The sequence below is a fragment of the Macrosteles quadrilineatus genome, unplaced genomic scaffold (assembly GCF_028750875.1).
Source record: "Macrosteles quadrilineatus isolate MER2022 unplaced genomic scaffold, UCM_ALF_1.0 Scaffold_7__1_contigs__length_78375512, whole genome shotgun sequence".
Classification (NCBI taxonomy): Eukaryota; Metazoa; Arthropoda; class Insecta; order Hemiptera; family Cicadellidae; genus Macrosteles; species Macrosteles quadrilineatus.
The window spans coordinates 14,325,008-14,337,524 of NW_026542600.1; the positions used below are offsets into that span (position 1 = coordinate 14,325,008).

At 35.9% G+C, this 12,517-nt stretch overlaps 1 protein-coding gene across 1 annotated transcript in view; it reads right to left on the reverse strand.

Annotated features, from left to right (window-relative positions):
• Window positions 1-12,038, reverse strand: part of LOC128998804 (uncharacterized) — a 35,263-nt gene extending 23,225 nt beyond the window's left edge. The window contains exon 1 of the mRNA XM_054425161.1: window positions 11,979-12,038. Coding sequence (XP_054281136.1) covers window positions 11,979-12,038 — 60 coding nt within the window. The remainder of the gene's footprint in view (window positions 1-11,978) is intronic.
• Between the last annotated feature and the right edge of the window lie 479 nt (window positions 12,039-12,517).

Here is a 12,517-nt window from a genome sequence, read left to right on the forward strand (position 1 = left end):
TGCGTTAGCCCGAGAGTGGACGTAGTTCACTGAAAGAGCCAAAGGTAGCAGCACTGCCCGGATCTGTAGCCAGTGTCTTTGTAAAGTGGCTCGAAAAGATAAAATTGCCGGAACCGGGACAAAAGCATTGCCAGACAAGATTTTATGGGAAATTTGAGCACCAACCTACACCAGACTAAAGCTTATATTCTAAGCTACAGGCTGGCAACAATTATAACGTTCCCCAGCAATGGCTCAGCTCACATTAAAGCAAGGTTGTTGGTATTGGAGAAGGACAACATTTCCCGCCCCACGTCAGTGGGGCCGGTACCGTGGGGAGAGAATTCCCGCCCCTAGCACTGAACGTGTTAATGATTTAAATGCCTACTTATTAAAGTTTTGCCATTGACTATTGGATACTGAAGTAGACTTCCCACCTATTTGGACCAGCTGCAGCCAATTTTTTGTCAAACAAATGTAGTTGTGTTGACCAGTCACAGAATGCGCTAGTGACTAAAACTCTATTTTCTACCTTATTTTATGTTGCTGGCCAAGGTGATGGGTCATAACAGTTGCTATAGCTCACAAAAAGTCATTCAATAAGTTTGAATTGGTAAAACAGATTTTGTATTCATCAAAAATTAGTAATTTAGATCAGCACAACCTGTTGGTAGCTCACATCAACTATGACAATTTTGGTTAACCCAATAAGATTCCATTTTCTGGTCCTGGGTTCAGGCATAGACAAAAATAATCAAATATAGACTGTCAGCTGTGCTACGTTTAACATAGGTTCTGGTGCACATCACTGGGAGTGCCATGTAGTTACGGCGTACACGCTACATAACTACACGGTGCTCCAAGCGGTGTGCGCCAGAACCTATTTTAACCATGGTTCAGGTCTTACCATCAAACCTGTGATAATTGATTATTCCCTACATGTGAAATTTGCTAACAAAATGACTAAAAAGAATAAAGCTTGTTTAGCCAATAAAAAAATAATGAATCCTATAGAATAAGAGTTTAAATAATTACTAGGCCTATATTATTTTGGCCCATAATTTGGACAATTTTGTTTATTATGAATGGAATAATACACTTACTCAGCATGGAGCTGACAATGCCGTTCATGACCATTCAAAATCTGGAAAGGAAAATGTAATTTTAATTTTGTATGGAAACAGTGGGATAAGACATCAGTGTATCTTACCTATCAGAGAAGGCCTGTGCTTATTATCATTTTCAGTTGGAAAACAATAACTACTTTATTAACATATTTTCTGTTATTTTAATATACAACTGCTGTTCCCGTGCTTCGCTAGGGAAGATGTACTATACCGCCTAATCCAAACACGTTCAGTGCTAGGGGCGGGAATTCTCGACCCGTGGTACCGGCCCCACTGGCGCGGGGCGGGAAATGTCGTCCTTCTCCAATGCCAACAACCTTGATTCAATGTGAGCTTAGCCTCGCATGGGGAAAATGTGCTTGATTGCCGCGTTTTGTACAAGTGTCGCTTCAACTTTTGGCGTGATTCGTTTCCGTGTTGGCTATTAAGATTTTTTTTGTGCTTCGTGTTTGTGTCAACTACATTGTGTGGGGTGTTAGGCTTAGTACTCTTTTGTAAAATTAATGATTTAGTTGAAGTTTTTATTATTTCCATGCAAAATACATTTCATAAATATTAAACAAAATTTTTAAAACATTTTGTAATTCAAATTTCTGAACACTAAAAGACTATATGAAATGGTGGTAGGGGGGTTGTAAATATATTTTGTATACAAATATTGATGTTATAGTAACTGTTGAATATAAAAACACTATTTCCAGGGTGACTGTGTGCGCGTGGGGCTGAAAAAAGTAAGGGGTTAGAAATGGCCTGCATCAGTACCTAAGGACGGGAATTTATCATTTTTGATACGCTGAAATCATTTTAAGTTAGTAATCACATTATAATATTTTTGCATTTTAGTGTCGCAATAGGCTACTCTTAATTATTAGCACTGAACGTGTTAAGTAGTTCAAATTCATAAACAAACAAAAAGCCACCAAATTTATACAAAAAAGTATAACCGTATAAAAAGTATAAAAGTATAAGTATAATTATAATTTTATTTTGCAAACACTGTAAAGAAAGCAGTCTGGACCATATTAACTCTCTATCTACTATATTATTGGTGAATACCTCCACAACATTTTTAATTTGATCTTTGGTTTTTTAACCTAAGAAACAATTACACTTCAATCATTGAATCAAAACAAAACAGACGTGATTTCAAAACAAATTAGGCATATACCCCCATGTTAACCTTAGCCTATAGGAGAAAATCCAACTTTGAAGGAAGCCCCTACCCAAACTAATCAAAACTTTAAAAAATGAATTGTTGGTAGTAAAAAAAAAAATTATAAGTAAAACAATCTACCGTCATCACTTAAAACAATTTAAAACCAATTTTTATAATAATATGATGAATAACACCACAATAGGAAAATATCTTTATTTATTTAATATGTTACAGAATTTCATCATACCTATTAACCTACATTCATCGTAGTGAAATCTCCATTGAGCAGTAAGTACCTTATGCTCCTTATTGTTAGTAACGACGATCTTGACTACATTGAAAGACTTAGGTCGGCTTAGAGCAACATAAAGCTGACCATGTGAAAACACTGGTTTTGTTAGGAACACTGATACTAGATTAAACGATAGGTCTTTTACCTGCTCTGTAGTAGAAATAAAAAAGGACGTAGTGACTTGTGACATGCTGGTTTAGATCTTTACTAATTCCTAAACAATGCTGAACTTGACCGTACACAGTGAAAATGTATAAAAAATGTATGATATGTAGGCCCGCCTTCGTCATTTTTTATTTTAGCGCACAAACTTACCATGTAGCTAATGCACTATTGTAGTTTCTACCATGGGTTTTAAAATGCATAAACTTGGTGTCATTATTTGTAAAAAGTTGTTTAAGATAATTATTTACACGTTCCAATTAGGCAGTCTCACTTTTCCGCTGTGAAAACATGCAGTGTAGGCCTACCCCTTCTGTTTTTTTTTCAGCGTTGAAATAATGCATCACATGGGTCCAAAAGAATTAAATTCTAGATCTCTGATAGTTAGTCCAATGCGGTGTTCATCATTAGTCCCATAATTTTGTCTAAGTCAATGAAGGTCACGTAGGCCTACTAATTTTTGTCTTATATGGTTTTCAAAACTTACTCTTGCTGCTCGTGGAATTTTATTCAACCACAGAAAATATTATTAAATTCTGATATTTGTTTGTATCTAACCCAATACTTACTTTTTTTATTTTTACTAAACTATTTGTTGTTTGTTTATAATCTACTAACATGTACTATTTTTTTTTACATTTTATTTAATTCACAATCTGTTGAACAAAAATAGAACAATAAGCAAATATGATAAAATTTAAATACAGTACCGGTACCCTAGTTATTGAGTTTTGCATGGTTTGCACTGTATGATATGCTGCTTATTTTATAATCTAAGTATTTTGACGATTGCAATGCATGTTATATGATGTTAAAAGCAATAAAGACATTTCATTTCATTTCAGTTATGACACAAAATATTTTGACCCTTGACAAATTCCAATACTGAATTAAGATTTATTAAACAGCTGGGTTTTAGTAAATTTTCATCATAAGAAATGCATTGGGATTTTGATGGCCTTTGGGGCAAAGGTCGAGGACTTTTATTACAGGAATTGGTAAAAGGTCTAAAAAAAATCTTAATTTTGACACATCGTTTGTAAAAATCCGTCCATTATTAACGGAGTAGTGTTTCGTAGAAATCGGAGCTTTAAAAAGTGGAAACTGTGTCTACGGCAGCCTGCCCTGAACTATAAAGTTGCGCCTCTATCCAGGAACTGAACCATGCCTTGTTATACCCACTTCTCTTTTTACACCCGTGTGGGGTTGATTTTCGTCACTGCTTGGAGGTAGCCTCACACATAAGTTAACTTGTGTATAAACTTACATACCGGTAGCTTAAATTAAATATGGCCTAGGTCTAGGGTAACTTATATGAATTCAAACAGATAACTTAGTAGTTTTGACTTCTGAAGACGTCAAAACAAAAAGGTAAATCGAACCCAGGTCCAGGTCTTACATGAGACCTAAGTTACAAACAGTGGTAAGATAATAATATGCCTAGCTCAGGGGTGCCCATCCCCCCCTAGACTCATGACGCACCCCCCCCCCCCCAATTGAGCAACAGCTCCCCCCCTCCACCATAAATGAGGTACACAACAAATGAGAAACATTATTCCCCCGCCCAGCACTATTTGTAAAACTAAAAGAAGTTTTATACGTTTTTTTTTTAGATATTGAAAATTCAAACCCAGTTAATCTATATAAATAAAGTTATGGTTTTGTCTGTACATTGCTCAGAATTATACATATTTTGGGTTATTTTTACGTTTTATACATTGAAGAAATTGAAACATGTCTTATCTCAATTTATGTCCGTCTGTCACGGCCCAGAAGGCATTTTACGCAGCCTACTCTAAAGAAAACTAGAGTACCGATTATGATTCTAATGGTTTAATTGTATTCACAGGATTGGTGAGAGTGTCCTTAGCCAATCAAATATAGCCTCACTATTTTGGAAATAAAATAACGGCCGGTCAAAAACCCAATTTTTTGTGATTTTTCTAGTTTTTTTTTCTCCATGTTCCATGTTCTACATACGTCATTTATGAAATACTAATAATCTGTTAAAAGAACACGTCATATATTAAATTACGAACAGCTGTTTTGATAAAGAATCATTTTTCTAGCTGTCACTGATATCTTTATATAAATGTTTTATACGAATACTGTGTAGGCCCTAACCATTTCCAATCACCTTAGTAACCATTTCCGATCACGTTTGTAAGCAAATCCAAAACCCAGTGAGATTAATAACCGTGTGGCTTTGGCTTACATAACGGGTTTGATTTATCACGGGTACCTACTAATATGTATATGTAACTGTAAATTAAATTAAATAACTAGCCATCATCCAGGTCGGGAACCGAAGATTCTGTGTGTATCAAGTTGTACTTTAATTTTGATTACCGGGAAAAGACCGTGAATCGGTGTTGTACAGGACTGGGAAACTTATCTTTCTATATAAACAAAATTAGAGTTTTATAAGTCACCTCAATTTAAGGAATTTGTTACAGTTGCCAGAATATCTGTATAGCGTTCGTAACCTCTGCTTAACGAATTGTCAGCGTCTTTTTCTTGATATAACGATCCCCTCTCCCTCCCTTTGGAAACATCATAGCTCCTTTGATGAAAATGAAATGGAAACAACGCTTGCGCCAACAATCGTCTGCTCTGTTTTACACTTCTGTCTGCTATGCGCTATGTTACAACAGATTTCAGATACAACAGCTGGGGAATGGTGACGATATAATGCTGTGTATATGTGATATAGTAAACTGTGTTTGAGTGATTAGTAACCATGGTAACTTTAGTAAGGCTGTGATTGGGCAATGAATAGGCCTAAATATGGCGACTTGATGAACTTGTGTATGAATTAAAGAGAAACCTAATAAAGAACCTAAGAACAAAGAAAAAGAATAACAAGATTGTTCTCGTCACATTCATTTTTAAGAGTGTTTTTATTATCACTAAATATAATTTTACACCTTTTTTGTTACTTATCTATCAATTCCTATGCTGTGATACAGCACCTACCGGTAGCCTATCCGTCTATCATGAGCAGTAGCTTATAACACTTTCTAAAGGGTCCTTTAATATTTACGTTATTTATAGCAATGCAGTGTTTGGCTAGTTATTAGTTGAGTTTGAGTTAGCCATAATTTAAAGTTTCCGTTTGTGCAACTGAACCAAGATAAATGATTTGAAATGTACAATAATAATAATGTTATTGCACAATAATAATGATTGTGCAATATTGAATTTCGTTTATATAAATGCAAATCGTGATGTTAATGGCTGTGTACAGCGTTTTAATGGATTTGTAATAAGTTATGTTTATTTATAATATAATGGATTAACCGTATTTTTCAATACCCCCCTCCCTATTCACTCAGGTAATCGAGTGAAAAAAGTGTAAAGTAGTGTAAAGTACTTCACAATAGTGTAAAGTATTGTAGCCTATGCTACTTCATTGTATTTTAACAAGTTTTATGTCAACAAAGCGTTTTGTGCTGAGTCGCGGTGTAGCTGGACGTGTCTGTACCACGCGTTATCTTTTATCTAACACAGCAGCTGAGCCATTCCGTGCCCTCCCTCTTAAATCTCACGTCTTGCTAATCTTGAATAATAACTTCCTCCACGAATCCTAAACTATCCTAAAATCCTATTTTAACTAATTGAATTCAATAATATAACTATTGTCATTAATTAATCAACTTTATATCTGGTGACTTTATATTGATTGTCGTCACGTTAAACACAGTTGCAATTAACTTTAGCCACCCCCCCATTTGAAATTTTTGAACCCCCCCCCCAAGAATTTCAATGACACAGTCTGCGTCACAGCCCCCCCTTGTGGGCACCCCTACCTAGCTTATCCCTAAGTTAAGTCATATGGGATAACTTAACTTATTCAAGCTAATAAACTAAATTTAAGTTTCAAAAGTGTCAAGGTCTAAATTAGACAAAACGATACGAGAAACAAAAACGATCTAAACTTAGGACTTATTTAAACGCTGTAAGTTAACCCCTTTTTTACAGTGGGTAGCCTAACATCCAGCAAGAGAACCGATCGAGTAACTTTCTTAGTTGCAAATCAATCCTATAACTAAGGGTGGGAAGAAACCAACACCACCACGAACAGGGTTGGGGAACAGATTCTTAACTGAGCTATGCTAATATCGATTGAAACTATCGATTAATAATCAATATTTTTAAGTATAGGCCTAGGCCTATCGATTATAAAATTAAACTGTCATAGGCCTAACTTAAAATAACTATAACCAAACTTGCTGATAATAAAAAATTGGATGAAGGTTTGTACTAATCAATCTAAAACGTCAATCATTAGCATAGCCCAGTTAAGAAACTGTAAGTTACCCCAGGGTTGTTTAGATAGAAGCTCATCTAATGTAGGCCTATTTTTAATTGGCTGCACTTTACTTGACGTCCTACACTCATTCGAATGAAAATATCGATCGATATATCGATTAATCGATTACTTCATTTGATATATCGTTTGGTTAGTTAGGTAAGGTTAACCTAACCTAACTAACCAAACAATATATCGAATGAAATAATCGAATGAAAATATCGAATCGAAAAACCAATCGAATGAGTGTAGGACGTCAAGTAAAGTGCAGCCTTTTAATTGTTCAACAATTGTAGGCCTAACTTTAACTTAACTTAGGCCTAGTCTAGTTTTGTTCAGTACCTAACACTGTTGTTTTGTTTAAGCCTAGGGGTACAGTTTCTTAACTGGGCTAAGTTTATGCTGATATCCATTGAAACTATCGAATTGAAAATATTGATTAAAAATCAATATTTTTAAATATATCTATTATATAATATTAAGCTATCATAACCTAACCTAACCAACCAAACTTGCTGATGGTGAAAAAATTGCATGAAGGTTTACTAATCGAATCGATAGTTTCAATCGATATTAGCATAGCCCAGTTAGGAAACCCAAATAGTACCCAAGCCTAGGCCTACATTTTCTAAATTTTGAAACATTACAAATTCAATGTTACAATTTATCCGCTAGGCCTATGATAGTGTGACCAATAAGGCTTATCCCAGTTTTTGTCAATCCAAGGCCGAAGTTAATAATAGATCGTGTCATTTTGGGTTTATTAACTTAGGCCTAACTTAACTTCTATGATTCTTATGATTATTCAAAAATTTATTGAATAAGTTACCTGCATTATCTCAGAGAGTTTTCTAGACGATACGAATTACGAAACGAACGTTCAACGGTTGGTTAAAGAGAACGAACAACGAAGTAACGAACGAACCAGGTTGGTTAGGGGACCAGAAGAAGAAGAGGGAAAGTTAAACGGAGCGGCTGAAGGGACGGAGCGGCTGAAGGGAGCTTCAGCTTCTCGGGATGGAGAAGATGAACAATGAACTTCTTCTTTATCTATTCTAGTTTGTTTATAAAAAGCTGGCTGGCTTGGTAAAACTACCATGTAGCCTATTTCAACTATCATGTAAACTATTTCAACTTAGATCATAACTTGAGTTCATGGTGATTTTCATCACGACTGCTCTATAACTTTTCCCGTGCTTTCTTGAATTGAGTTAGGTAATGATGTTTTTCTTTTTTTATATGCTGAGGTTAATCACAGTCGGTGTAGCTGGACGTTTTACTGTTTGAATGAATTGTTTAAGTATTTAAAGTTCAAGTTCAATAATCTCTTTAAGTTGGATTTCTATTTCTTAAAAAAACCTTGAGTAATGGTAGCCATAGCTTGCTATAGTCAATGCTATGTTTTCTATTAGGAGCGGTTGGATAGTTGTTGGCGTTTTGATCTCTGAAAGAAATCATATTAATTTTCAGAATCCCATGTTGCTCTGTACGTATTTATGAGGTGTAGTACTTAAAGACATCTGATTAAATAATTATAAATCGTAAGGTGAAAATAAAGTTAGATCTTAAAAGAATTTAATACAAAGAATTACGGTCCTTCAGTCATTGGGATGTAAAACAACGATCTTACAAAACTACATTTTTGAAATGAAACAATGCAGAAACTTACACCATAGTCTACCAATTAGCCACCATTGATATACCAAGGTAAAATTGTATCAATCTTCAACTGTTTACCTTTTTTGTTGTCAACGGTAACGTGTTCTGCAGTGGCCGTTGCCAACGCCAAAACCTGAATTCACCGCTATTCCCTGTCCATCTACCCGCGCTGCACTTAGTCGCGACTATACTTGATCTACGACCATTTCAACTTAGGCACGAGCTGGTTTTTGGTCCGGGGACTAAAGTTAGGCACGTCTAACACTAGGCGCGTACTAGCTGGGCTCGAGCTCCCAAACCACCTCTCAATATTCTTCCTTTTAATTTTGTGTGAAAACAATGGGCGAGTGAAAATTTTGAAACGTACGTTTTAAAGTCCCTACCCTTTTACTTCGTAGATACACCGTATTTTGTAGTATATATTATTATGTGTTATACTATTTTTTGGGGAGGGGCAACATGTTACACACATTTATTTGGTCTTAAATAGGGTTTAGGTATTTTTTCGTCTCAAAATTCACTACCATCACGTGTCCCTAAGGTAGATTTTTGAACTTTCACGCTGTTTTAGACGAATTATTGATGCCGAAATATATAATGCCATATCAATAGTTAATAAACTTACAAAAAAGGAGCATATAATAATTTTGTTTTCATTGCGAACTTGACTGCTATGACAAAATAAGCCTGTCCCTCGATTTGACTTCCCAACCATAATGGCAAAATGGAACACGACAGTGGCAAAGCGGCGATGGCGTCAGTTGGTTTTAGGGACTGGTTCGGGATGTGCGTTAGTTTTGTTGTACCGGTGGTTTTGCAGTAAAATACCCCTGCCTCAGCAAACCTGCCGACTAAGCAAATTACTATTTTTCTGAATTGATTTTCAATCAAATGTATTTAAATAACATTAGGCTAAATAAGAGTACCTAGGTTTGCTGCTACAAGGAAACTAATAAATAAATGTGTTTTTTAGTAAAATATCAATAACTTAGAACTAATTTTCTACGTTACCAAAAACAGTTTAATATACTAATTTTTTTAATCTCTTTAAAAAGGTCTTGAGAGAAATTGGCAAATTTTTGTGTTTTGAGGGTCAAAAATTAGAAAGCCCATTTTTACCCCATAAACCCCGTTCACATGGTCCGATCATGCTGGTTCGCGAACTCATTCAAGTACAAAATTGTCTATTTTATACAAAATAGATGTATAAAATAGCCTATTAGGTCTTACCGTGCCACCTATGGTAATAGCTGCTTCCCTATAGGGAAATTAGCTAAAAGGAAATACTGTACAAGATTAATAAAGGTAAATTTTATGATTTTTGTAAATTTGGTGTTTCCACGAACGAACATAGTAATTTGATGAAAAAAACATGGTGTTGATTTTTGTTTATATCATATTTTAATTGCTACGTTAACCCAGAAATCCTTTTTGCCTCCTCAAATATGCGATGTAGGGCTGCCACCAGAAAGAGCCAAATAATATGTGAATTCACGACCGTGGTATCACGACCAAAATAGCCTTATCGATTGTACTGTGGTATGGTCGTGAAAATCAATTATAATATCATTGTAAATTGCACCGTGTAGTTTAATTGCAACACAAACATTATGTGTAACAGTACAATTAATTGAAGGATGTACAACAATTTTTATTGTAAAAAAATTTGATTAGATTTTACTTTGTTTACATTGACAGGAAACTTAAGTTTGGGAAGCACTTGCATTGTGAATTTGCACTGTTCTAGTTATAAGCATGACGAAGCCTATTGTATTTATTGTAAATATTTAACGGCAAATAAATCTTTGAATCTTAGGTATTTTTATTGCCTTGTATAAGGTAACGCTTATATTGTGCAGAGTTATAAATAAAACTATTATGTTTTAAAAATATATTATGCCTTATCAAGTCTTGTGTAGTATTATAAGAACAAGAGCAGTAGAATGAAAACCTAAAAAAACAACAATATAGTGATTCTCGTTTATCAACAATTTTATAACATAACACTTGTCCCTTACCATAATGTTGGCATTGAAATCCCAACAAATGTTAATCACTAGAAGCCGTTAGAACATCTGCTTCACAGATGCTACGATAATCACAATATCTATTCACCAACGTAAATTCCTAAATAAAGAGTATTGTAACCGTGACGACAGAGGGAAGGGTGCACGCGACCTAGGGCATTCACTAGTAGGCTGACATCTGCCTACCCTAGTTGGGGTAGGTCACGACAACCCTAATATGGACCCCAGTCCATTCATAACCTCCCGTTGGGGTTCACCCTTCGGGCACAGTTGTAAAGCACCTCCCCCTTGTCATTGTAGTCCCTACGCCATTCACTAAGCCTCCCCCATTCAGACTAGGGTAACTACCCTTACTACAATAGTCTAACGGTCCGGTATGAAACATTATATTATTCTCTATAACTTCCCTTTGAATCATCGTGGTTTCCAATTGATCTATTCATAGGCCCAATGTGGCTTGCGGTTGGGGGATGGCCACTGACGCTACTCGCGGTTTATATAAAAGGGGCTCCTAGCCCGGTGGTTGTCATTCCACTCGTACATCGCATCGGTGACATGCTGCCGTCCTAGGTGAGTCTCTCATTATCTCGTGGTAGCTCTCTCTCTCTCTCTCTCATTATAACATCTCCGTTTCAGTATTAATTATGTTAGAGTCCCCTAGTCATTCATTGTAATTATCTATCTATATTATATTCTATCTTGTTTGTAATGTCATAAACTACTGCTGTCATAAATAAATAATGTTCTTAGCATACTCCTCCAGTGTAGTTATTGCTCCAAGCTCCCAGTTGCTTGTAGCCCTTCTGGCTAACTAAGCGACATCCAACATTGGTGTCAGGTGTAAAAATAAATTTTAATTGAGGAGGAGTATGTCTTAAATCTAAAAAGGTGAACCAGGCGATACTCTATTTAGATACCGTAGATGTATAATTGTGAAGACATAGATTTTTGTTTGTTGTTATTTTTTATTCATGTGTGTATTTGGTTGATCATATTGTTACATATTTAAATGAGGCAGTATTAACATGGAATTTAACAGTATTAATTATTAGCCATGGCATTATGCTACCAGTTATGTAAGCAGGAAATTTTCAATAGATTCTATACCAGGGTTGCCGAGTGTGGGCATAAAGTTTTAGTATACACGATAACAGAAGATAGAGTAAAGGGGACTAGCGAGGTGAGGTGTGAAAAGCTTGTTGGGGGTCTGCATCTTTTTGAAGAACAGAGTGTTGTTTCGGCGGATAAACCGATTTTAAGTTACCAGCACTTCTTGAAATACTCGATTGATTCGTTCACGAGCAAAGGGGGATTTATTTTGCATGTCGATATAAGGCCTTCCTTTATGATTATCGTAGTGAGCAGCTCCTTGTAAGCATAGATGTGGGATGGTCCAGGGCAGCCTGAGGAACCTGATATCGTTGACGTAATCAAAGAGTTTTTGGAAGAATTAAAGAAAGCGGTGCCTGTTGAAGTGTACAATCACTTAGTATACGTCATATTAATGCCACATTTTCATAGGATGATAGTGAACTGGCCAGTATAGATATATTGTTATCAGCAGTGGTGCGATAGCCTTATCAGTGGCATTCGGCTTTAATTAAATTCTTGTGGGGCGCGCTGGGTAACAAGGGATCAAGGACTGGGTCAGGTGGCAATTTTATGGACCCAGGGGGAATTCGGAAATTTAACACAGCACCTGGGGAGCCGTTGAGCGCAGGGGGATACACCACCACATTATTTACTAAAATCGGAACGCGGTCGGCGGTTATCACTGCATACTACGAACACGTGCCGACAGCA